Source organism: Mesoplodon densirostris, chromosome 9, assembly GCF_025265405.1.
Source record: "Mesoplodon densirostris isolate mMesDen1 chromosome 9, mMesDen1 primary haplotype, whole genome shotgun sequence".
NCBI lineage: Eukaryota > Metazoa > Chordata > Mammalia > Artiodactyla > Ziphiidae > Mesoplodon > Mesoplodon densirostris.
Genome location: NC_082669.1, coordinates 52,325,874 through 52,353,174, shown reverse-complemented (window position 1 = coordinate 52,353,174; position 27,301 = coordinate 52,325,874). Strand labels below are relative to the sequence as shown.

Genomic DNA, 27,301 nt, shown 5'->3' with positions numbered 1-27,301 from the left:
CTCTACTACTTTGGATGGGATGCTCTCCAAGTCTCAGTTTTCTTATCTGAAAAATAAATCTAAGAATATTACCTATCTCATAGGACTGTGGTGAGGCTGGAAAGAGACAGGGCAAGTACAGTCCTTAGTTTTCGTATATAATGAAGGATCAGTGAGTATTCACCATTAATCACATAGATAAGGAAGAGGGAAATGAAACCGTAAGGCAATACTTAAAAGAAAAAAATTAGGGGAGGATGCAGGTACATGTACACTTTATAATGATAAAATTCCATCCCCCCCCAAAGTTTTTTTTTTATTGATACAAAAAACCTAAGAAGTTGAAAAAGGAAAAGCAATTAAAGCTCTTCATTAGTAAGTCAAGAGAAATTTGAGCATTAAAAATGTTACTGAGCATTATAAATGTCATTCTTTCATCAGGAATGCTGTATTGACCTTCTGGAAGAGGTAGATTATATCAAAAAAGTTTTTAAGGGGCTACTACAAGAAGAAAAAAGGTTGGGTAAAATAGAAAAGCATCATATATCTCAAGAGTCAAGAGGGCTATTCAATGAGCAAAACACAGAAAATGATAGGTCTATAAGAAAGGAAAAGAAAGAAAATTGCAGCATGCTAAAAAGGTTAACACCCATTTTTAAATTAAGATTTAAGAACACTATAAAGAAAATCCATATATAAACACCAAGTGATGAAATGTTTGAAACCTGTTAACACAGATTTTATTAAAAGTTCATGCTAGCTAAGTTGAATAAGCCTGTGATTGATATCTGATGAAAGAAAAGTCACAGACGTGGTCACTGGGGTTGTCTACGTAATTTTTTTTTTGGCACATCAATGAAGGCTTTACTAGAAAATCAGCAAAACCTTCTGTAGAAACAGAAAATGACGCATCTTAAATTTCATTGGCAAAGATGACAGCTGACAGGATCCTCCTGGAATTCTGCGTTGTCCTTCCTTCGCCCTTCCTTCCTCCCCTCCCTCAGGCAAGGGCAGGGGGAAGAAGCATCTGAATGACAGCAGTGGTGGTGGGGCAGAGGTAGCTGGGAAGCTTCTGAGGCTACTGCTTCCTTGTTTCTATCACACAGAAACACAACCAAAAAAGGGTTTGCTTTTCATGTAGAAATTAGACTTTTTTTTTGTGCTTCAATTATAGATACAAATTTAAGTAGATTATAAAACTACATAGATCTTTCCTAAAAGGACTCTCATAAAAGAACTGGCTCTACAAGGCTCTACTAGACTAGAAACTCTACAAAGTACACAGTGTTCCTTTCTTACTTCACATGTTCACTGCAGCTCTGCAGATTAGAAATGACCCAGCAGTACAAGCAGTTTTTGGAAAAGCAGCAGAAAACACAATATTTTAGGTATAAAAGTATGAGAGTACTTTAGAAAGAGAAGATAAAATAATATACAAGGCTACTTGACTTTTGTTGGCTAAAACAATGGGATTGATTCATTCAATCATTCCTTCAGCAAATATTTGTGAAATACATAATATGTGCCAGGCACTGTTCTAGACATTGGGGAGACAGCAATAAACAAGATAAAGCTCCTGGGACTTCCCTGGTGGCGTGGTAGATAAGACTCTGTGCTTCCAATGCAAGGGGCCCAGGTTCGATCCCTGGTCAGGGAACTAGATCCCACGTGCATGCCACAACTAAGAGTTCACATGCCACAACTAAGAAGCTGGCGAGCCACAACTAAGGAGACAACGAGCCACAACTAAGAAGCCCATGAGCCTCAACTAAGGATCCCACCTGCCACAACTAAGACTAAGACCCAGTGCAACCAAATAAATAAATATTAAAAAAAAAAGATAAAGTTCCTGTTCTCTTTAGCCTTGCATTCTAATGGAGCAAAACAGACAATAAACAGAAGATATATAAAAAGTGTTTTGAGTTCTATAAAGAAAGAAAATTCAGCATAAGAAAGAAGGAGAGCGATTATGAATCTTTTTAGGTTTTATCCCCCCCTTTCAAAGGTCTATCCCCAGACCAAGAACCTGGCAAACAGTAAGTACTCAATAAATCTTTGTTGAAGGACTACCAGGGCTGTCAGTGGTCCCTGGTGAGCACAAGTCTCCAGGGTGCTTGCTGGTGAGCATTCTAGAGTGTGATGGGTCACAGGGACCAGTGCAATAGAAGAACCTACAAAGGAAGCATAAAACTTCTGGGGCCCTCCTCATGTGGTTCCTGCCTGGTGAAGACATCCCTCTACCCCTAGAAGTGACCCCAGGAACACAGGGATGGGCAGGTCTCCTCATCTGGCCACCACATGGGTTGTGAAACAATACTCACTCACAGAAGGTGTTTTCATTATGCACTTCCTGGGTCTCAACTAATCCCCAGGACACCCTACCCCCTCTCCTTTAGGCCCTTGGGCACAAAAGATCTCCTATTTCTCTGAAAACAGAATTACACTGCCTTTGAGTAAGGGCCCAGAACTTAGAAAAGCCAGTTTATCTTCCCTGGAGGATAAAAGGGCCCAGAATTTAGAAACTTTGAAGGACAAAGACTTTCTTTTATCCACTCTCAACACTGAGTGTGTGTGTGTGTGTGTGTGTGTGTGTGTGTGTGTGTGTGTGTGTGTGTGTGTGTGTGTGTGTGTGAATACCTACGATTCTACCTTTCCTCACCTAGTCACCTGCCCCTCCCTTCTTCAGTGGGCCACCACCTTGCTAATCCTGTTATCTGAACACTTTTGGAAATTTAAATGGTGCTGGAAATCAGTGATATAATTGAATCAGATTTTTTACACAAACAATAATGAGAGAAGATTTGATTTTTGACCAAGGGCCTAAGGAATGATCAGGAAGACAGTGCTTAATCAATTATAAATTATATAGCAATGCCATAGGAGGGTATATACCTAGATGGAGGCTTGTAGTCACAATCTAATACATTGATTTTTTAAATTTTCATGTCAGTTGAAGGCTACAACATAAATGAGCTTCTTACTAATGGAAGAATCAATCATTTCTATATTTAAAGATAGATACTATTATTAAAATGCTAATTGCACTGAAACATATTTTTAATTGATGGTTCTTCCAAGAGAAGTTTGGAGACAGAAGTACCACATTTATTACAAAGGGCAAAATAAGCTGACTGAATTGTTAAAAGCTGCAAAGGTGGGACTTCACTGACCAAGAAACAAGGGAATTTCCATGGTCAGGAATGGATACAACTTAATTAAAGGTAATCAAACAAGCTTATGGTTATGTTAAGTAATAAATCAGAAAGTGACTCAAGGTCAAGTGCATAGAAACAAATCGTTCCAAGAAAAGTAGTTGCCTAAGGAGGAATAAAAAATGGGATAACAGGGGCTTACCTACATAATAGCAATATACATCAGCTAGAAAACTATCATCTCTGCTATTCAAATACGGCAGTAAAACAAACTTGATACCATTGTTATGCATATCTCTGGAAGGAAAGATGTAAATCTAAACTCACAAATTTAGGGCTTCCCTGGTGGCTCAGTGGTTGAGAGTCTGCCTGCCGATGCAGGGGACACGGGTTCGTGCCCCAGTCCAGGAAGATCCCACATGCTGCGGAGTGGCTAGGCCCGTGAGCCATGGCCGCTGAGCCTGCGCGTCTGGAGCCTGTGCTCCGCAACGGGAGAGGTCACAACAGTGAGAGGCCCGCGTACCACAAAAAAAATAATAATAATAAAAAAAATAATAAACTCACAAATTTAAATATACACAATATAGGGCTTCCCTGGTGGCGCAGTGGTTGAGGGTCTGCCTGCTGATGCAGGGGACGCGGGTTCGTGCCCTGGTCCGGGAGGATGCCACATGCCGCGGAGCGGCTAAGCCCGTGAGCCATGGCCGCTGAGCCTGCGCGTCCGGAGCCTGTGCTCCGCAACGGGAAAGGCCACAACAGTGAGAGGCCCGTGTACCGCAAAAAAATAATAATAATAATAATAATAAATATACACAATATAGATGGAAACTAACATTTGAGGGTTTTTTTTATACCAGGCATATCCATTATCCTCTTTCATCCTCCTCAAAACACACTGAGATGAACATTAACTTATCCATTTTACATGTACTGAAATTGTCTCACAGGTCTTGTAATGGACCCAAGTTATAAAACTAGCAAGCAGTGGTACACGAATTTGAACCCCGATCTGCCCAATTCCAAAACCCTTATTTATTACACTCCATGACCCAGCTCTTTTATGATCCCAATTAAAAAGGCCCTGGCATATGAGACTCAGGCAAGGGTTCTGGGAGCCTGGTGTGGAGTAGAAGACGACTGAACTTTGGGCTGTGGAGTCAAGAACCAAAGATATCAAATAACAACAACAACAATAATAATGATGATAATTTTATATCAGATACCAAGACAGAATGAAGAGCCAAGAAGACAGTGCAAAAATTTACCAAAGAGACGCCAGTGTACCAGGAGGTACTGGTCTTTTGTTGGACACTCTTCCTTTCAAAAACCCCTGGATAGAGAGGGTCTTTAACACCCAGAGGAGTGAGACGGGATAGAAGGAAAAGCCACCATCACCTGAAGGATTAGACAGTGCTGAAACCCATTGTACAAATAACCACAGGAAGCCAAAGGTCAGGGAGAACTGGGGTCTTTACATCTCTCGCGTGAGATAATAGTAGTAGTAGTAATAATAATACCAATAACAGTAGCAGCCACAGCAGCTAACATTTGTTGAAGGCATAACTGTCAAAATGTATGTTAAGCAATTTGCATACATTACATAATTTGATTGTTATATCCCTCCAAGGTGGGTTTTTTTAAAAATCTATTTTGTATGTAGTAGTGTGTATCTGTTAATTCCAAATTCCTAATTTATCCCTCCCTGCCTTTCCCCTTTGGTAACCATAAGTTTGTATTCTATGTCTACAGTGTTCTTAATATTCCCATTTTACAGAGAAGAAAACTGAAGCTTGTGGAGCAATTTGGTCCCAGAGCTCTTAACCACTACATTATAGATTCTTAGTCACTGCCAATAGATTTCCTATAGAAAGACCCTATCCTCCATAGGGAAATTTCTGCCTTTAACAAAAATTTTATTCTATTTCTTGATAAATGATATCCTGGGCTGATCCTGCCAAGATTTATTAACTCTATTTTTTTTTCACCCCAACTATTTAAAAATGCAAGAACCATTCCTAAGCTGTGGGCCACACAAAAACAGATGGTGGGCTGGAGTTTGCTAACCCCTGGTTTGGAGAAAAGATCATGATTATTATCACAAGTAATTTACACCATACTCAGTGAGTGTGTGGGGGTGTGTATGGGTGTGCCTTCCTCTCTAATGTAAAAACACTCTTTTTGGTGTGGCTATATTAAAAACTAGTCAGATATTCTATGATGGTACTCACCACTTTTTTAGACCCCTAGAAGTGATACTAACAGTAATAGAGCTAACATTTACAAAAGGATTAATAGATGCCAATGTCTGTACTAAAGTGATGTTTATGCATTATTTCATGATGTTCTCACAACAACCCTATGAGTTAGGTACTATTATCTTTTCACATTTTATGAGAAAACTGAGGCTTAGAGAGGTGAAATAACTTTCTTAAATGACTTGGTGGCTAGTGACAGAGCTGGGAATTGAACCCAATAGAACCCAGTCTACTATCAGAAATTTATTGCTATTAGTAAAATTTTAAGTTAATTCTATGAACTGAGACTAATCCATTTGTACTAGTTCAATAACTAGATACACAATACACATTAATATTCAAACTAAATATCTTTGGCCCCTATCTCTCTATCACAAAATCAAGAAAGTTTTTATTTCCTCCCCAAGGGGTTTATTTAGGATTGGGGACATATCTGACATAACAAAATCTGAAAATCTGCTCTGTCAGCAGAAGCTCTCCTAGATGTGATCTTACTTGCTTTTGCATCATATATGCAACACCTGGGGCTGCCCTCTGCTACGTAGTGCCTCCGGTCACCATGTCTCTTAGGCATTGCTATGAATGCGGCCCCCTAGCTCTGTTGGACCATGGCAATACCATATGGAGATGCCAAAACTGGATGTGGCTCTGGGGAAGAGAGAGGTCTGATCTATAAGGCCAAACATATTTACCTCCAGTTTACTTACTCATGGCTACTTTCTCCTCAGCACACAGCAGTCCTCTCCCACTCTCATTTCCTCTTTTTCCCCACCCAATGAAAACCCCATCTGATGACACTGCCTTCAGGTTTCAAGAGGTATCAAGGAGCTGTAACTAATCAGCTTGGCAAGTTTAAGATTTATATCAACCAAATATAAAGGGAGAATAAATTAGGGACAGGCAAAAGTTACACTATGATGTTAAATGACGTGAAATCGTGCAATGCTCAAGAAAATAAAAGGTAAAGATGATGAGATTGTAAGTGAATTTTCCCCTAATTTTTCTTTTTTTTCTTTTTTCTTTTTTTTTTTTTGCGGTACGCGGGCCTCTCACTGTTGTGGCCTCTCCAGTTGTGGAGCACAGGCTCCGGACGCACAGGCTCTGCGGCCACGGCTCATGGGCCTAGCGGCTCCACGGCATGTGGGATCTTCCCGGACCGGGGCACGAACCCATGTACCCTGCATCGGCAGACGGACTCTCAACCACTGCACCACCAGGGAAGCCCCCTAATTTTTCTATAATAAATAAATTGTTGTTGTAAATTTTTGAAGTTGATGAAAAAAATGTTGTGGCCCAGTTTTCAGTAAACATTTTACTATGGGATACAGAAAACAGGACTAGTTTATTTTGGGGGAAAAAATGAATAATGCTATTTAAAGGTTACACTTTGTCAGTGAATGAGGTTTTTTTTGTTTTTATTTTTTTGCGGTATGTGGGCCCCTCACCGTTGTGGCCCCTCCCATTGCGGAGCACAGGCTCTGGATACGCGGGCCCAGCCGCTCTGCGGCATGCGGGATCCTCCCGGACCGGGGCATGAATCAGTGTCCCCTGCATCGGCAGGCGGACTCCCAACCACCGCACCACCAGGGAAGCCCAGTGAATGAGTTTTTATTTTATTTATTTATTTGGCTGCACCCGGTCTTAGTTGCAGCGCAAGGGATCTTTTAGTTGTAGCATGTGGGATTTTTTAGTTGCAGCATGTGAACTCTTAGTGTGGCATGTGGGATCTAGATCCCTGACCAGGGATAGAACCCAGGCCCCCTACATTGGGAGTGCAAAGTCTTAGCCACTGGACCACCAGGGAAGTCCTCGTGCATGAGTTTTTAAAGAGAACTTCACCAAGCATCAGAAAACTCTGGATCTATTTCCTGGCTCATCCATGGTCCATTTGTGCGTCTTGGGCAAATCTTTGACACGGTTTATTCATCTTGATCTAAAAAAATTTCCTCAGAACTAAGATTCTTTGACTTCGTATTCCTAGCTCTCTGGTAACTAGTAATATGGATGACCCTTTCCTTTTCCCTCAGGTATATCCTGAAATACGTAAGTTTATTCTTTAACCCATGTATCCATATATCTATCCATTTGTTAAATTAACATTTATTGGCAAGTTATTATGTGCCTGACACTTAGCTGAAGCATCTCTTATGATCTGTTGGTTGTCTGAAGATGGTTTTCTAGGTAGATTTCTCAAGGAGCAACATTCCATGAGTTCGTGCATGTTCACAACTGCTTTGTTTTTCTGTAACTTTTATACTTAAAAGCAAGTTTGGGTATGTATAAAAATCACTGTTTGATATTTTCTTTCCTTGGTTATCTTAAATATGTTTCCCTACTGTCCTATGCTGTGGATCAATCTGATGAATATATGATTTTATTTTTCCTTTATAAGTGACTTGATCTTTGTGCCTGAACATCCAGAGTTTTTTCTTTGTTGTCCAGTCTTACCAGAGTAATGTATTGGTGTTGACAATTCTGGGTTCATTTTCCAATGGACCATGGATGGTGTGCTCTTTCAATACAGATGTTCGATTTTTTTTAATTTTAAGAAAACCTTGCATTATGGATTTTTGTATTTGTTTTGTTCTATTGCTTTTATTTTCCCCCTCCAACATAAATTGTACTTATGTTGAATCTTCTTTTCCTGTCTTCTGTATTTTTTCTTTCGAATCCTTTTTTTTTTCCTTTTTTCTTTCTCCTCCTTTGTCAACTTTATTTCCCAAATTCTGTTTCTGACAATGGTGGACTAGGTTGTTTCAGAATAACGTGAAGGTATTTGAAGAATCCTCACTCAGGAAGTGAGGATTTATGGGGATTTTATCCAGAAAATAAGGGAATCCCAGAGCCTGGTACGTGGCATTGCTTTCAGCCTTGAGATATTTGCCTATATGAGAACAGTAGCTGAAAAGATGAGAATTTGAGCAAAACTTTTGATAGTTTCAAAGGACTGGAGGAAAATTGGAGTTCTTAGCCATGCAGGGAAGAGGGGATGTATAAATCTCAATTGGGACCAAAAAGGGACACATTTTATGAGTAAGGAAGGGTAAACTGGAAACACACCAGCCCTTACAATGACTTAAGCTCAGTTTTGAATCATATCCATCTCCAACTGATGTTTAGCCTTCTAAATTCTGAGTTTCCTAATTCTAATACATGCCATTCTTTTTTTTTTTTTTTTTTTTTTTTTTTTTTTGCGGTATGCGGGCCTCTCACTGTTGTGGCCTCCCCCGTTGCGGAGCACAGGCTCCGGACGCGCAGGCTCCGGACGCTCAGGCTCAGCGGCCATGGCTCACGGGCCCAGCCGCTCCGCGGCATATGGGATCCTCCCAGACCGGGGCACGAACCCGTATCCCCTGCATCGGCAGGCGGACTCTCAACCACTTGCGCCACCAGGGAGGCCCAATGCCATTCTTTATAGTTTTTTTAAATGTTGTCTGTCTTTTAATTTTATTTATTTATTTATTCATTTTTGGCCATGTTGGGTCTTCGTGGCTGCACGCACAGGCTTTTTCTAGCTGCGGCGAGCGGGGGCTACTCTTCGTTGTGGTGTGTGGGCTTCTCATTGTGCTGGCTTCTCTTGCTGTGGAGCACATGCTCTAGGCACGTGGGCTTCAGTAGTTGTGGTGTGTGGGCTCAGTAGCTGTGGCTCGCAGGCTCTAGAGCTTAGGCTCAGTAGTTTTGGCGCATGGGCTTAGATGCTCCACGGCATGTGGGATCTTCCTAGACCAGGGCTCAAACCCATGTCCCCTGCATTGGCAGGTGGATTCTTAACCACTGTGCCACCAGGGAGGTCCTGTTCTTTTATAGTTTTTATTGTTTTCCTAAGTTCTTTTAGATAATTCTGTTATATTATTTAGTTTTTATCTGCTTTTTGATTGTATATTTTCTGGAATGCATTATTTAGTCCATTTTTAAAAAAATAATAGTATGTTTGATTTTTGACAATATTCTTTTCTGTTGTTCACATATAAACAATTTGAGTGTACTGTGCTTTTAGAAAGTGGTTCCCTTGTAGGGGATTGAGAGGCACCATGGTACCTTTCTTATCTTTACTGCTTAGGAGCTCTCTCCTCTATTGTTATCACAAAGATAGATGATAGACAGACAGATACACAAATATATATTTAAATAACCACTCTGTGTAGTTATACCCATTTTCTGAGCTCTGCCTTCTCTGGAGTCCTACCTCTCCCCAAAGAGTTTGATCCTTTTCTCTCTTTGCCCTCAGAGTTCCTGTCCTGATCAATCTGAATTCTTTTCACAGTAGCATTTTCCTTAGGAAAGGAGTTTTTATTAGATCTTTCTCAGTTCTTTGAGCACTTAAGTCACTGCAGTATCTTCTGATCTCTCCATAGTCCCTTAGTGTGTAGCTGTGTACCTTTTATTCCACTCACCCATAACCAGAGTCTGGAACCTTCTCCTTTTCACTGTTATTCTCACAATATTCACTTGCTGAAAATCCCATTCAAGGAGGGACTTTCTCTTTTTGAGGATTTGTTGGCAGTTGTTGAACTGCAATGTTCATAGAACCATTAAAACTTTTTCTTTCTACTCCACTAGTTCTGCATAGCTGCTAAACCTAGGCATGTCCTGTATGGGTCCTACATCATCTGTGGTTTGGGTGAAGCAACACCCACTGGTGTTCTGAGGTTCATGGGGGTGTGTTGGTTGGTCTTCTGGAGGATGTTGTGAGTAGAATTTTTCTTTTGCTATTCTAGTTATTTACTATATTTTTAGGAAAAGATTGGAAAAATTCAGAAACTATACATCATGATCTTGCCCTGACCTGAAGTCAAGATGGGCTTACTTATTTTTATTTTTATTTTATTTATTTTTTTATTTTTGGCTCTGTTGGGTCTTTGTTGCTGCACGCAGGCTTTCTCTAGTTGTGGCGAGCGGGGGCTACTCTTCGTTGCAGTGCATGGGCTTCTCATTGTGGTGGCTTCTCTTGTTGCAGAGCATGGGATCTAGGCGCGTGGGCTTCAGTTGTTGCAGCAAGTGGGCTCAGTAGTTGTGGCGTGTGGGCTCTAGGGCTCACCGGCTTCAGTAGTTGTGGCACGTGGGCTCAGTAGTTGTGGCTCACAGGCTCTAGAGTACAGGCTCAGTAATTGTGGCACACAGGCTTAGTTGCTCCACAGCATGTGGGATCTTCCCGGACCAGAAAGATCTTCCCATGTCCTCTGCACTGGCAGGCAGATTCTTAACCAATGCGTCACCAGGGAAGTCCCACAGAGGGGCTTATTTTTAAATCAAGGAAACAGTCACTGATTCTCCATTACTCTGTTGTCTTGACTGGCTTCTAAGATTATAGTTACTTTTGATGTATTTTCTGTTCAACTTAGTTGAGTGTTTATTAGCTTTCCAAAACATTCTTTTAAAGTATAATCAGCCTCTGTCTAAGAGGTGCCCACATTCTGATATTACTTTCATTTTCTCACCAACTCTCTTCAAATTATGGCTTCCTTCATTAGCTAGCCTCAGAATATGTACATATATGTTCTAAACAATTTCTTCAATCAATGAGATTCTTTTTCCTTTAAAATTAGACTTCATTTGAGAACTTCCTTATGCTAAAATTGCTGTGTTTTCCTCCTAGGCATGTTTCAAATTGTTCTTTATATTTCAGGAGCCTCAGTTAGGATGCTTCCTTTAATATTCAAAGGACTCACTAAATTGAAAATGGTTTCCTCAACTTAATATTGCATTAACTTTGCAGTACACTCCTTCCAAATGAAAACTGGCACATTCAAGCCTGTTACCCTCACACTGCTGGAAACATATTTCTCTGATGAACAGAGGAAAATTACTACATTTCTCTGCGATTTTGTAGACTCCCCTCTACTCTTCAGAACTTATTAGAATGCCCCATTCCTTTTCTCTAAAGAAATGAAATTAAATGGGGGGTGGCAGTGGGGAGAGCAGTCTCTAGTCTCCAGGAATCTACTACAGGGCTCTGTACTTGACCCTGTCCAGTTTAATTCAATCAACATTCAACCTTCCATGAGTACCTCCTATGTGCTAAGTTTTGTGTTAAGTAGAAAAGATAAATAAGAAATCATCCTCCAAGGGGGCGCTGGAGTTAGATGTGGGTTAGAATACTCAGCTATTGTTCACTAGCAGGTGACCTGAATTAGCTATTTGACCTCACTGAGCTCAATTTCCCTATCTGATGAGGCCTACATAATACAGCTGTTGTGAAAATTTAACATATATGCTATATATATTATACAAGCACATATGTTGTATACATATATAATACATATGTACATAGTAGTGTATTTGTAGACATGTAATATATGTAGACATATAATTTTTACAACAGCTGTATCATGTAGGAAATTGGTATGTATACAGTAGGCAGTACTCAATAAGTGTTTTTTCCTTTTGGATAATGTTATAATATACTTGTAATTTGAAAACATTTCTTCCCCTTTTACCTCTGCAACCACAAAAAATGGCTGTTATATATAGCCTATTGATTTTCTTAATGAAGTGGATTAAAATGGATTATGTTTTAAGATACCACTCCTATCTCAAATTGTGTGATATTTGTAAATGTGTTGAGACAACAGTAGGGTTCTTGATATGAGGTCATAAACTCCTAAGGGGTTCAGGGAGTTTTTGCACCTTCTGAAATTGCATGCAAATTGGGTATATTTGTGACTTACACATTTTTGGAAGGAGGCAATTCATTGCTATCACCAGATTTTTAATGGGACTGAGAAACAAACCAACAAAAGTCAAGAATCATGAGGGTATTATAAAATCACAGCTGGAATTCACAATAGATTATATTTTTGGAAGTCACACACTGTCTACACAATTTCCTTTTTTATAATGCTTAGCACAGAGCCAGAAAGAGTTAAGAACGTAAACGTTTTTTTAAAAAATGATAGTAGGGCTTCCCTGGTGGCGCAGTGGTTGAGAGTCCGCCTGCTGATGCAGGGGACACGGGTTCGTGCCCTGGTTCGGGAAGATCCCACATGCCGCGGAGCGGCTAGGCCCGTGAGCCATGGCCGCTGAGCCTGCACGTCCGGAGCCTGTGCTCCGCAACGGTAGAGGCCACAACAGCGAGAGGCACGCGTACTGCAAAAAAAAAAAAAAAAAAAAAGATAGTAATAGTGACATTCCTTTCTCTACTAGGAGTGGCAGGTATAAAAATAAGGACTAGAAAATCAAAAGAGCCAGGCCAAATACTGAGAGCAGTGAAAGACCAGAAAACAAAGAAAAAGGAGAAGAGAAAAACAAAATCCCCATCTGCCCCCCAACCAAACAGAGGAAGAGGAAGAGAGGGAGGAGGAAAGAAATAGATTGGAAGAGAAATAGAAATGCAAAGGAGAAGAGGGAGAGAGAAAGAAAAGAAAGTGGTCTGTTCATTGGATTATGGTAGTTTGTTCCTTCTCCTCTGGCCCCCCTCCCCAATAATCTCTTCAAGACAAATGCTCCTTAGAGAAAAAGAAGTTTTACAGACTGAATGAAGGTGCATGAACTTTTAATCTTAGCTTAATTTGATCATGATGCCTTTGGCAAGTCACTGTTTTACCATCTGAATTTTATTTATCTGCATCTAGACCGTTAATGTTAGCAAACCAGAAGTCCCCTATCTCTGTGTGAGGTGTATTTCAAAAACTCATTTTAAGGTGATCCAACTTGAAGTATGGATGCATTTTTCTAAAGAAACAATGTTAAAACAGTATCACAACAGTTCATAGAAACATACTTAACATATAATGGCAGAAAAGGGAACAGGCCTTTCAGTCAGCTGGGAGCTTGGTAAGCTGGAGCACAGTCTCTTTTCTCATTTCCTTTCTCACACTCTAGGGAGCTTTGTACTCACTCATGTTAATAAATTGGGGGATGTGTCTGTACTTCAAAGATAAAAACCAACAACACAATAAATGGCCATTTGCACATGAGAAGCAAAACTAGTTAACTTTCCTCATCTTTATTCTATCCTTCAACTCTTTCCTGCCCCACATGGGCATGCTTCTTGCCCCTAGAACCTCTCCACATTTTATACAGAGTACAAATTCTGGTCTCCTCACAGAACTAGAGTTCTGGTTCTTCTGAACTCTAGAAGTTTCTTTCTATTCTGTTTTTGTATACCATCTTCAATTTACATCTAGATCTTTCAGGTTTCAACTATAAAGTGTTATCTTCCTACTTACCAGCCTCCAGTTTCCATCCTTAACCCCTACCCCTGTCTTTTCCCCTTATCATTTATATCCTTGACCAAAGTCTAATGTACATGGGAATAAGGAATGCGATCTTGACTGATAATGCTCTTACAGTTGCTTAAACTCTATTTAAATTGCTTATATATTATGGCTCATTATTTTTCTTTCAATACTAATTGCTTCTTCTGACTAGTGCTGTGTTTGTATATAGAGACAGTTCTGCCCAAACAGAAGGAAAGAATTCTGCTTTCCCTTTGTCATCTGCTAACATTGTTCTCAGGGACTGGTTTCTCTGATATAATCCCTGTAGCTACTACACATTTTTGGACATGTCCTTGCTTTAGGTTTTGTCATATGCTGGGTTCCCCAGAGAAAAAATTCTGAAACAGAGATCAGAATACATACAGCTTATTAGGGAGTACTTTTTGAGATTAATGCCTGTGAAAAGGAAGAGAAAGAAGCAAGACTGGACAGAAGGAGACACTGAACTATGATGTAGTCTTAACAAAGGCCTTAGTCAACCCCATGGGGAACTCTGACGGTGGAAGTACCTAAAGTATATTACAGGTTGAGGTTGGGAGGCTGGTTTTTACACCCCTGTGCTAATTAGTCACTGGATGTGGGTGCCCTGAAAGAAGGTGTGGTCTTGAGTTAAGGCAGGTAGCTGCACCCGAGGCAATTCCCTGAGAGGGTTGGCAGCTGAGGGTTGTCTGTTGGCAGCACTCCCAATAGCTAGGGGAATAATTCTTTTAGTCCTGAAGGGAGATCAGAGCAATGCATCACTACGTCCACCTCAGGTTTGCTGCCTTTGATCACACGCACAGTATTGTTTTTATCATTTAATATGTCTGGAGTGAGTCATCATAAAATGCCCCAGAAATGCCCCCACTTGGTGAAGATTAACCTTGCCCGTCAACTTTATTGGGCGCTTAAGTATTTCCTATAGACCTGAGACCCTCACTAGAAGGACCAAATGGTGTTTGGGAAGTTGGAACTTAGAGTCAGGCTGGTGTTTTTGTGAGCAGGACAAGAAATCACAGTAGTCAGTGAGAGAAGATGGCCAGATAACTGAAAGACAGAAGCCAGGTTAGGAAGGAGTGAAGACCCGGTTGTGCCCACTCATCTGTATAAGAGGATGGTGATCCTTGCACAAGCAGATCTGGGACTAAATAAAGCTCTTTTAGGGGCTGGATTTAGCCAAAAGGCTGTAGCTTGTAGATACTTCATTTAAAAGATTCGCATTAAAAACATGCTTCAGGAATCTTGTTGGTTTCATTTGCATTCAACAGGACAAGATTTCTATCTGTGTGACCTTGGGCAAGACTCTAAAACTATGTGTCAATATCTTCATCTATTAGATGAATGTAATAATAGTAATAGGATTAGGAGTAGGTGATAGTCCAAGTTCAACACTGAGTAGATTGGCACTTATCAGGTTCAGTAAGCAATTTTTAGAATTGGTATTGTTGTTATATTTATTACCATATTGAGTTAATTGAGTATTTTCTGTCAAGCCACTCAGCCTAAATTTTGGAGGCAGAAGTATAAGAAAATATTTCGAGTTGTTAAAATTTTGAAACAATAATCAAGGAAAAAGTTGTATGAAGTTTCTTTGTACTATTTTTGCAACTTTTCTGTAAAGTCTGAAATTATGTCAAAATAAAAATTGAAAACAAAAAGCTTTCTGACTTATTTTGCTGGGATTATTTGGAATGGGAGCAGGCATCTAGGAGACTTGACTATTTTTACACTGCTTAGTTTTATTTAATTAGACCCCTTTAATTTATCCCTTAATTTTTGTGAAAATATCACTCTATTTCAGTCATGTTTTGGGGAAAAGAAAGAGTCTGTGTCCATATTTGGGTCAGAGAGAAAAGGGGAACATCATATTCATGGGGTGTAGATGAAATGCAAGCAGGGGAAATTAAAGTGAGAAATCTTCAAGAATGAGGTGAAAATACAGGAAGAAAGAGCCAGAAAAGCATGTACTGCTATATTTTTTTCCTTATTCCCTTCCTGGAGATTTTTCTTTCCTGGGGAAAGATGAATGATATTTATAAGTACCTACTGTGTGCCAGGCACAGTACTAAGTGCTTTCACATGTTATCTGATTTACTCATAACAATCCTGTGGCAAAAAAACACATTACTGCCATTTTACAATGAGAAAAACTGAGCCTCAGAGAGAATAATTAGGTTTCCCAAGACCACATGGTAAGTGAGGGAGCCGAAGAGAGTGCTGCATCGGTTTAAGGTCAGATTGGGTTAAAGGTCCATCAGCAAGTGAATGGATACACAAATTGTGGTATATTCTTATAGTGGAATACTACTCAGCAATAAAAAGAAATGAACTACTGATATATGCAATATGGCTTCATTTCAAAGTAATTATGCTGAGTGAAAAAAGCCAGATAAAAAAGAGCACACATTGTACGACTCCATTTATGTAACTCTAGAAAATGCAAACTAATCCATAGTGACAGAAAGTAGAATAGTGGTTGCTTGGAGATGGGGTGGGGTGGGGAGTGGCAGGAGAAAACTTTTGGGGGCAATAGATATGTTCACTATCTCGATTGTGGTGATGGTTTCGTCGGTGTATACATCTGTCAAAATACCATATTATATACACACCTTATGCATATATAGTTATTTCATGTCACTTATTCCTCAATAAAGCAGTTTTTAAAAACTGGGTTGGAATCCTTGTTATACTACTTACAAGTGCTTAATCTCTAAGATTAGTTTCTTTGTCAGTTAATAAGGTTGATAACACCTACTTCAGAGAGCTGGTATGAAGATTAAAATAAATCAGTTAGTTAACTCTTTAGTACAGTGCCTAATATAATAGCAAGTAAGTAGCAGACATTATGTGACAAGTCCTAAACTCTGAGTTCTTCCTTCTTAGAGCTTTCTCTACTTTAGTTAGTAATGTTAGTCATTGTTATTTTTATTTATAGCTATAATTCAAACACATCAATCTTACTTCAAAGTCCAAGATCTTTCCACTAAACCACACTAAACCATGACAAATGTTATGATCTGAGTTAAGGAATGTCATCACCCAATGGGAGTCTTCTGCATAAAAAGCTGGTTTGTTGTAAAGCCAAGTTTGTCCAAGTTGTGGCTATTGTAGTCTTCAGCTCCAGAATTTCTCCTTAGTTCCTTTTTTTTTTGCAGTATGTGGGCTTCTCACTGCTGTGGCCTCTCCCGTTGCGGAGCACAGGCTCCGGACGCGCAGGCCCAGCGGCCATGGCTCACGGGCCCAGCCTCTCCGCGGCACGTGGGATCTTCCCAGACCGGGGCACGAACCCACGTCCCTTGCATCGGCAGGCGGACTCTCAACCACGGCACCACCGGAGAAGCCCTTTAGTTCCTTTTTATAATTCTTTTTATTGATATTCTAATTTTGTTCATACATCCTTTTCCTCATTTCATTTAGTTCTTTGTCCATGTTTTCCATTAGTTCTTTGAGCATATTTAACACAGTTGTTTTAAAATCTCTGTCTAGTAATTCCAATGTCTGGACTTCCTCAGAGATGATTTCTACCTCTTTATTTCATTCCTTGGAAAGAGCTATACTTTCTTGTTTCTTTGTATGCCTTGTGATTTTTTTGATGAAAACTATTTAGTTTCTATTGTAGTATGGTACCTGGAAGTCAGATTCTCTCCCTCTCACAGGGCTTCCTACTTTTTGGTTGTTGAAGTCTGTAGCAGTCAGTTTGTTCAATGTTGTTTCCAAACTACTACTGCAAAGACTGCATTCTTTGTCAATGTGGTCATTAGTCTCTGTTCCTTAGCTTGTGTTCAGCTGGTGTTTAGATAGAAATTTCTCTGAAAGCTAGGAACCTACAAGTCTTGGCAAATTGGCCCTGATCTTCAACTTGCCAGGCTTGCATTGTGCCAAGGGATCAGCCTAAGGAAAAGCTTAGGGTCTTCTCAGGTGTTTTCTGAGCATGTATCTTACCCTGGGCATGTACACAGCTTTCTAAATCCCCACGTATACATAGTTGCTTTTAAATGTCCTAATTTCCCAAAGAAACTCTCCCCAGTTTTTGCCTTAGACAGTCTACTGTATGTTTCAACCATAATCTCTGCCCCAAGTGTCTGAGGCTTGTTAATTTGGCTTGAAGTATTTTCAAGCTCTTTCTCCTGAGTTCTGAATTAGGGGAGACAGAGTGGAACACCTAGCATCCGTCCTTTAGGTTGTCCCCATATTAGTCTGCTTGGGCGGCTGTAACAAAATACCACAGCCTGGAGAGCTTAGATAACAGAAATTTCCCTCTCACAGTTCTGGAGGCTAGAAATTCAAAAATCAAGGTACCTGCCAATTTAGTTTGCCTTCTCACTGTGTCCTCACATGATGGAGAGAAAGAGAGAGAACGGGTTCTGGTGTCTCTTCTTCTTACAGGGCACTAAATCTATTGAATGAGAGTCTCACTCTTATTGCCTCATTTAACCTTTATCACCTCCTCACAGGCCTCACAGTCACATTGAGGATTAGTGCTTCAACATATGAGTTTTGGGGGACACAATTCATTGCACAGCACCCCCCAACAGATTAGAACAGATTTTACAACAATGTGTGAACAGGGTCAGCTTTGTTCCCTTCAGAACGGAAACAGTCCCACAGTGGAAACACGGGCTGTTGCCGTTCTAAGATAGCTGCCTTTTTATGACTGCAACAGCTTTATGACCACTGCTGCTTTAAGACTGTTGCCACTTTAAGACAACTGACATTTTATAAGACTGTCCCCATGCAGGGGTAGAGGTAGTAGAAGGACAAGTAAATCACTACAGGATCTTCCTACTTTTTTTTCACAGCTATTTTGAATTTAATGGGCAGAACACTTCATAAAATAAAGATAGAAGAAAATCAATTTGATTGGTAAATAGCTGGGCTGATAAACTTTGCCACATAATGTACATTACAGATATCAAAGTTTTTTCTATTACTTATGAATAAACTAAATTATAAAATTTTACGGAATTCCCTGGAGGTCCAGTGGTTAGGACTCTGTGCTGTCACTGCCAAGGGCACAGGTTCAATCTCTGGTTGGGGAACTGGTCACCTCTCTGGAGGCAGCCACTCTTTCCAATTTCTTATGTGGCCTTCCAAAGGTGAAACCACACATCTCAGATTGGGACTCTGAGCCCAATCACACCTCAGATGGGACTCGAACCCAGCTGCACTCCAGATTGGACTTGAACCCACAATCTCCCAGCTGGAACCACACACCTGGTCTCAGGACTCAATGCAACTTGGGTTCTTTAAGTCTCAGCACAGAAGGAATTCAGCGAGAGGCAAAGGGATAAGCAAGAAGTAGATTTATTAATATAGGACACTTGTGAAGGATATAAGCAGGCAGGCAAGAAGGCTCTGCACTGAGAACTAAGCAGGAAACCAGATTTCTTTAGGGAGATACACATGCCACAGACAGAGTGTGGGTCATCTCAGAAGGCAAGAGGCCCTGGGAGAAACAAACTCTACAGAGTGCGGACCACCTCAAAAGGCAAAAGCAGCCCTTCCTACTATTTTGAAGTGCCTTGATTCAGTGCTCATTTGGTTGCTGTAAACTTTCAACTGTTTTCCAGAGTTCTCAAAAATTGATTCTGACTGTTTCTGCGGGAGAACAAGAGTGGGAAGCTTCCTACTCTGCCATTTTGCTTTTTATTCAAAAGACTGAAGCTTTTGAGTTTTTCATAAGTTTTATGTTATTCCTCAGACCAAAGCTTTCAAAATGCTTTTTACTTCTTATAAATGAAAAAAACTATTTAGATCGCTCTTAACTGAAGTGATGAAATGCACTCTAAAGAATGGAAAAATTACCCACTCAAACTAACTTAACAATAACAAGTGTAACTTAATATAAGAATACAGTGGAGGGATTCATGGAACTCAAGAGTAGTCGGGCCATTTGCAGGACGGGTGTCATGAAAAGTCTGTGAGAAGCTAAAAAATGACACTCTCCCCTTTCTCTGTTTCTGTGAGATCACCAAAGCTCAGGGTCGTTTCTCTTCTCAGATAGTCTGTTTCATTTTTCTCTCTCCCTGTACAATGAGTTCCCCTTATCTTGGGTTCACACGTTTGGGTTACAAGCCCCTGTTTGGTTTACAGTTTCAGTGTTCAATAGAGAGAAACTAAGACCTCTCTTCCAATTCTAAATTCTCAGAGGAGAGAATGTGATTGATTCAGATTCCTTCAAGGATCAAACTCTATCCAATCAAGAAGGGAGAAGGGTCCTATCATATAAACATGGCTGTGAGGACCAAATCTCTAGATGGGAACTGGAGGAAAAAGGAAGAGGAATAGAGTGCTTCTCAATAGATGATGGACAGAAACCCAACAAAATATCTACCCCAATCCATTCTTAGATTTAAAAACATTTAAATACAACTTAAAAGAAAGAAGAAAAAAATTGTGTCACGTTATGCAGCTAAAATTTGTAAGTCAGTTCTTTACAATCACAGAGGTAACAAACACATTTATAAATAATTTACTGCTTACGGATTTTAAAGCATCACCTACTCCACTTACAACAAATGTTTTCTGCTTTTGTTGAGCCACCAGGGAATATAATTAAGGAATATTCTGAGTCTTATTCCAGGAAACTAGAGAAACGCAGGGTAACCCCAGGGAGCCCAACCTTCTAAGTTGAGTATTCTCTGGTTCCTCAGTGCTCACAAGGCAGTCTCTGCTTTCAAACTAACATGTTGTGAGTCATGCTGAGTCTTCTTCCCTTGAGATTAAAAGTATTTCCCAGACTTTCCTTTTTACTTTATCTCCCCCTCTGCTCCGTTCTCCACCTTTATCCCCTTCATGTGTCAGTCAATCCAGAAAGTAACACTAGCCTTTCCACCTGTCTCAAAATCTTGGTTGATTTTGTGAAGATGTAGCTGCAAGGAATAAAAACTGTTTGGAAAATGCTCTCTTAGGTTCCACAGAATGAAAATACTGTAACCTGGCAGGAAGTTTCAATATGAGATGAGAAGCTCCGTTGAAAAGCACACTATCTCCAGAAAAAAAAGCTCTCTCTCTTTTTTTCTACGTTTCTTCTTCCTATTCAAGTGAATAACGATGGGAGGTAGACAGGGTCAACTAAAATCACAAATAATCTGATCTCTAGAGGAGTCAGTAGTTTCAACTGATTTAGAGTCACACCTGAACAGCAGAGAACAAGAAAGAAAATACAACAAAACTAGGAAGTTTCGATAATTCATCCACTACATTATCAAGACTTGAATCTTACACTGAAGCTCTGTCTTACTCATCCTCATATATTTATCTCTGGAGTTAGTCACACCACCAAATTATGCATTGTCTCTAATTGCATATTCTTTACCTCTGATGTTCCATTATATAAAGCCTTCCCTTTTGTGCCCAAGTCTTCCTCTCTGAAAGAGAAAGACGTGTATTCTACCATTTATTTTCTTGCTCTGGGTGTAATTTTGCTCTAGAATAAATGCTTACACTCAGACCAAATTATTGGTTAAATGTATGTTTGTTACTAAGTATGTTTAACTACCACTGTTACCATAAAGAGGGGCACAAACCCAACCATCCATAAAGAGGGGCACACACCCAACCATAATTACAAATTAAGTCCTGAAAAGAGAAAGGAGCCAGTCATAATTATGTATTCTTTTTAAAGTGCAATCATATTTCAACAGGCTAATAAAATGAGATCTGACATATAATAACTTACCATCCTGCCATACTCTTAAATCCTAACTGCTTACTATGAATGATGCTAATATTTTACAAAGGTACACAGTAAAATCAGTTATTAGTTTTCACTTCTTGAAAGAAAAATCAATGTTATACACACCTAAAATATTTAATACTCAATTGCTTAAAAATAAAAAAGGACAGGGCTTCCCCGGTGGCACAGTGGTTAAGAATCCACCTGCCAATGCAGGGGACACAGGTTCGAGCCCTGGTCCGGGAAGATCCCACATGCCGTGGAGCAATTAAGCCCATGCACCACAACTACTGAGCCTGCGCTCTAGAGCCCGCAAGCCACAACTACTGAGCCCACATGCCACAAATACTGAAGCCCACACGCCACAACTACTGAAGCCCACACACCTAGAGCCCATGTTCCGCAACAAGAGAAGCCATTACAATGAGAAGCCCATGCACTGCAAGGAAGAGTAGCCCCCGCTCATCGCAACTAGAGAAATCCCACAAGCAGCAATGAAGACCCAACGCAGCCAAAAATAAATTAACTAATTAAAAAAAAAAGTAGGATAGACATTACAAACCTAATGTAATTAAAAGAATGACACTGTCACATATAATCACACTGACTACCTTTTGAGGCCAGTGAGGATTATTTCCCCCAATTTATGGATAGTGAAACTGAGATTTAGAAGGCTTAGGTGACTTGCTTCTCAGCTAATCACTGATAAAACTGGGAGCAGTATTCATGTCTCAAGGGTTCCATTGCTTTATTCACTATATGTTTCTTCCAGGATTGTCAATGTTCAGATCTCAGTAAGATTCACAATTGATCTCCCTATGATCATGTCAGAAAAACCTTACATAACACAGGTGTCAGGGAACAAAAATAATACCAGCATTGTATGTTACCCTTTAAGTGAAAAAGATATATTGATTCAACTGTTTACTCATTCAAGCAACAAATAATACCTACAAACGTGTCAGGCATTGTGCTAGGTAGGCTCTGTTATACCCAGCTATCGTCATTATCTTTGCTGCACAACAAATTATCCCAAAACTTAGTGGCTTGAAACAACAAACATTTATTATTGTACAGTTTCTGAGGGCCTGGAATTTGGGAGTGGCTTAGTTGAGTGGCTCTGGCTCACAAACTCTCTTTGGGTACAATAAAGATACTGACAAGGGATGCAGTCATCTGAAGGCTTGACTAGGGCTGGAGGATCTGCTTCCAAATTCACTCACATGGCTGTTTCCAGGAGTCCTCAGTTCCTAACTGGCTGGAGCCTTAATTATTCATAACATGGGCCACTCTATAAGTTGCTGAGTGTCCTTATGACATAACTACCTTTCCCCAGCGAGCAATCCCAGAGAGAGAGCAAGAAGAAAGCTGGCATATGTTTTGTAGTCTCCTCTAAGAAGTCACACTACAGCATTTCTATATTCTCTTCATGAGAACAAGTCACTAGGTACAGTCCAAACTCTAGGTGAGGGGAATTAAGCTTCACTTTTGAAAGAAGTATGAAAGAACCTGTGAACATATTTGAAAACTACTATACCAGTAAATATAATTTAATTTATAGAATTTAATCTAATTATTACAAAAAGATTTGTTAATCTAATTGTAATATTTGGGTATTTAAAGGAAAACTAAGTTTATTAGAGAGTGTTTTTTTGTCATTGCTTGTTTCCATTTTGTGCCCCCATTTTCATCTTCCCCTGTCTATTAAAAAATTCTACATGTAGTGCTAAATAAATAATGACTTTTCCTATCTTTTTCTATCAATTAGGACTTTCATTCAGTGCTTATAACGGAAAACCCAAACAACAAGACCTTAAAGAGGAGGAATTTATTTTCCCTCACATAACAACAAATCCAGAAGTGGGCAGTCCAGAGCTGGGTAAGCTTACCCTCCAAAGCAATCATGAACCCAGGCCACTCTGGCTTCCTATGCTATTATCTTGTTCTCGCGGTTGAAATAGGGCTGCTCCACCTCTAGCATCATGTCACTGTTCCAGGTAAGATAAAGGACAGGTATAGGTCCAACGGCTAACAGGAAATTTCTTCCATAAAACTTTGAGCCTCTCCTAGCAACATCTACTTTCATTTTGCTGACAGGTCACATGGCTAAACCATTGCTTATTAAAGACTGAGGAAGTAAATATTTTTAACTGGACACACTGTCACCCTGAAAAAAATCAGAGTTCTGCTAGTAAGAAAGAAAGGGTTTAATCAACTATCAGTGTCTATCACCCTGCTCCAAGGAGCCTTGACACACATTATTCTGCTCCAAGGAGCTTTGACATACATTACTGAAACACCACACCGGACAGACAAACATACTGTCCAAGGTTTATCTGTGTTTCAGATGGGAGAGTCTGGTCATTTTGAGTCTCACATATAAATTATATTCAAAGTAATCACACTTTCTTTTTTCTAGTTGATAATGAAGAAAAATTGGCTGACATGAATGTCATTTCCAGGAATTTATTCAAGGTGACAGCTGCACAGTTGTGCAAAGGTACATGCATTAAGCAGCTCATCACAGAATTGTTTAAAATAGTAAACATTTGGGAAAAAAACAGAAATGAATCAATAGAATACTGGTTAGATAAATGGTAGTACATCCACTTAATGGACATTATGCAACTTTTAGAAATGATGTTATTCATCATATATTGTTCAGTGAGAAAAGAACTGTGTACATAATGAAATCCAGTTTATCATACATTGTATTTATATATCTTTATGTATTTTTTATTCTTAGAGATGTCTGGATGAGTATAACATGAACTTTTAAAAATGGTTACCTCTGAATTATGGGATTTGGAAAATTTTTTTTTGTATTTGAATAAGTATGTATTGTTTTCATGAAAATAATAGCTATTTTCAAAAATACCCAGAAGGGTAGGAGGGGCTGATTTGATCTGGTGTTGTTTGTATCAACATACCTTCTTGCCACTAAGAAAATTATCTTAGACATGCTGTATCTGAGCTTATCCTTGGAAGGATTTCTTATCTTTGCTCACTGGAAAAATATTATTCCTTGTTCATTATAAATATTAATAAAATTAAAATAAGAATCCTGAGGTGTTTTATTTTGCTTTCTAGTTGGAACACTTTGACCTCTGAAGGGTCTCTTTTCCCTGTTTCACAGTGGCTGTGGAAGAAAAGGGGGTGAGGCTGGGAAAGAAACAAAATGATGGAGGTAAGGATCCAAGAGAGAAGTCTGGAGGCATGGGCCCAGGAAAGAGCACTAACCTGGACATCAGATACTTGCACTTCTCTTCCAGAACGGGTTTCTCAGTTTATCTTTCTGATCTCAGCTTTCTCATCTGAAAAAATGAGAGGTTTGGATAAGAATCTAGATGTTTTAAAACTCTTTTGGAAGATTCTTTCGGATTTATTAATCGCATATACTGCTAAACTACACTAAAGCTGAATGTAAACAAATTAAAGGGGGGTGGACAACAACAATACCTTACTAACGTTATTATTTCTCCCGGACATGTTAAGTAACTTGCCAAGGTTACACAGCTAATAGGTGGAGGGAACCAAGATTCCAGCCCAGAGGCCAAGGCACTAAAGAACTGCTGAGGAGGGCATTTAAAGGAAGCAGGGTAGCTTTCTCACCCTCAGGCTAGGCCTTGTAAATGACGGTTAACACCAATAAAGTCAAGACCTTACCCCACCTCCTGACTGCTGTGGGGTTGCCTCAATCGCTCCAGGACTCCTCGCTCTAATCCGAAAACAGTTCTCTGATACAAAGTCCCTTTGCCAACTAAAGGGGGGGGGGTGAGGTTTTGCAAGGATTCGAGGAAGCTCTTCCGGCCATTGCCTGACAGCAGTGAAGTAATGACAGAACCAAAAGACCACGTGTGCCTTCAGGAGGCTTTGTGGTATCACTAATTGGGTTTTCAGCCCCTGCGGGTTCACATACCTGGTTATGCAACAACAGTTCGCGTATCTATCTTGCCGTATTTCCTTTCATTAAGGCCAGAGAGATACTGAGTAAAGAGAGTCGGGAGGGGGGCATAACAGGGGTAAAAAGAACTGTTTAAGAGCAGGTTAGAGGCCATAAGACTCCTGCAGGGTAAGAGCCTGTCCCTCAGACAAAGATCCCTCAGGTATCCGCAGTCTCGGTCCTCACTGCTTTTAACTCCTCTCAAGGTCCGCAAGCTAACGCAAAACCCTAGAGCAGGATCAGGAAGCCGGAGGCCGCCAGCGAGGAGCCACAAGAGAGTTGCGACTATCGCCCAGAGAAAACGCGACTTCCCAGACCCCTTCGCACAAGGGCGGGGCGTGCGCTCGGCTGCCAATCCCCGCGCCCTCACGTCATCGTAGCCCCGCCCCACCCTGCCCCCTCTCGCTCCTCCCTTCCCTGGGGCTGGTGCGGCGGCGGCGACGTCAGCGCTAGGAGAGCCCTGGGTGGCGGCTGCGCTGTCCGCGGGCCGCGGCCTGGACGCGCTGCGGGGAGGGGCGGAGCGAACGGGCGGGAGCGCGCGCTGGGCCCGCCTCGGCTGCTGCCGCCGCTGCAGCCGCCACCGCTGCCGGGGAATAATCTGGGCGGCAGCGGGCGGCCCCGGCTAGCAGCCACGAGCCACTTCTGCGGCTGCCGAGAAGAACGAGGGTCGCCGGTCTCGTGTCGTCCCCCTCTCTGCCCCCGCGGAGGGGCGAGAGGGAGCTGAGGCTGATGTCAGGTACGCCGGCGGAGGCGCCCTCAGACTGTGGGTCCAATGTCTCGGTTCCCCTCGCCCTCCCCCTCTCAGAGCGTGAGTGTGTGAGTGGGGGAGCGTGGAGGGTGGAACCCCTCCCCCGGCGCCGCCAAACAGGTGTCTCGGAGCCGTCGCCGGGGCTGGGGACTTGCGGGTTCCTGAGGGAGGCGCGGGGCACTTCCTGCTCCCGGCGTCTCTGCGAACTGCCATTGGGGCCGCCTGCCCACCGGGCCGCTATTTTGTTGACATGTACCCTTCTCTGGGTCGTGGGTCCTTCCCTTTTACCCTCTCGTGACCCTCGCCTCCTCGCGCGCCGCCTGCCGTCGGGTGGCGACGGTGAGACACGGGCTGCGCTCCGGACCCCGCGGCTTGAGCACTTAGCGGTCCTGCCCCGCTGGGCCCTCTCCCTGCGGACCTGCGGGCGCTCAGGTGTGGACATCTTCCAGGAGAGCAGCCGGGCTGCCGCGCCGCCCCAGCGCCCAGCGAGCGGGCGCCTTCCGCAAGTGCCGGGGGACTTCCTCAGGGCTCTCTTGGACCAGCAGGTTTGTCTGTGGCCGATTTGTTCTTTTAAATTTCCCAGCCTCTAGTGAGGCAGGTGTGTTTGGGCACTAGCTGCGTGGAGGACGAGAAAAGGAGTTTTTTCCTTCCCTCCTCCCTCCCCCACCAAGTGTGATGGGATTCGTAGGTGCTGACAAATTGGCTTTACAGCTCTGAATTTGGATGTATTGTATACGCAAAAGAATGAACGAAATTTAGGGGTGGGGATTTATTCTTGCCCAGCTCTTACCTTCTCCCTTTATTATTATTGTCAAATGACAAAACATCACAAGCTTTGGAAAAGTTGACTAGATTTATAATCTAGTTCTCTCAATTCCTTATAGTTATTGTGGTATATCCTTTTAAAGCGTTTCAGGTTGAAAACTATTATCCTAACCATGAATTGGTTTCCTTATGATTTTAAAAGTTAATTATAAAGTTAGGACTTGAATGCAATAGAGTAAGTAATTAGGCCAATGTGTAACGAACAGAAATATGTTCATTTACCAAAAACTGGGCAGTGATAGCTCTGCCTGGGTGCCAGGAAAAGGTGTCGTGCATAATTTCAAGTTGTTTAATTCTGGTGTTAGTTTAGACGGTGGGAATCGGAGGTTTTAGGAGGTAAAACTAACTTTTTGCAACTTTCCACACTTTTGTCAGATAAATGTCACTTGATGCTGTGTGTTCTAAGTATTGTGTTTAGTAATCATACTTATTTTATTTTCTGCCAGCCGTAGTGTATACTAATGTACAGTTTAATTGAGTGTAAAGTTTCAAGTTACCAAACAGTTAACTCTTTTTACCATAT

The 27,301-nt window shown here is 41.1% G+C and overlaps 1 protein-coding gene and 1 long non-coding RNA gene across 2 annotated transcripts in view; one reads left to right on the top strand and one right to left on the bottom strand.

Annotated features, from left to right (window-relative positions):
* Window positions 1-699: 699 nt before the first annotated feature.
* Window positions 700-25,493, bottom strand: LOC132496264 (uncharacterized). Its single transcript, XR_009533386.1, has 3 exons — window positions 25,182-25,493; window positions 24,503-24,576; window positions 700-1,074 (listed from the first exon to the last, which is right to left on the bottom strand). It is a non-coding gene; the product is annotated as an uncharacterized LOC132496264 (long non-coding RNA).
* A 245-nt stretch (window positions 25,494-25,738) lies between these two features.
* C1GALT1 (core 1 synthase, glycoprotein-N-acetylgalactosamine 3-beta-galactosyltransferase 1) overlaps window positions 25,739-27,301 on the top strand; it is a 42,258-nt gene continuing 40,695 nt past the window's right edge. The window contains exon 1 of the mRNA XM_060108603.1: window positions 25,739-25,941. Within this exon, the coding sequence (XP_059964586.1) occupies window positions 25,935-25,941 (7 nt within the window). The 5' untranslated portion in view covers window positions 25,739-25,934. The remainder of the gene's footprint in view (window positions 25,942-27,301) is intronic.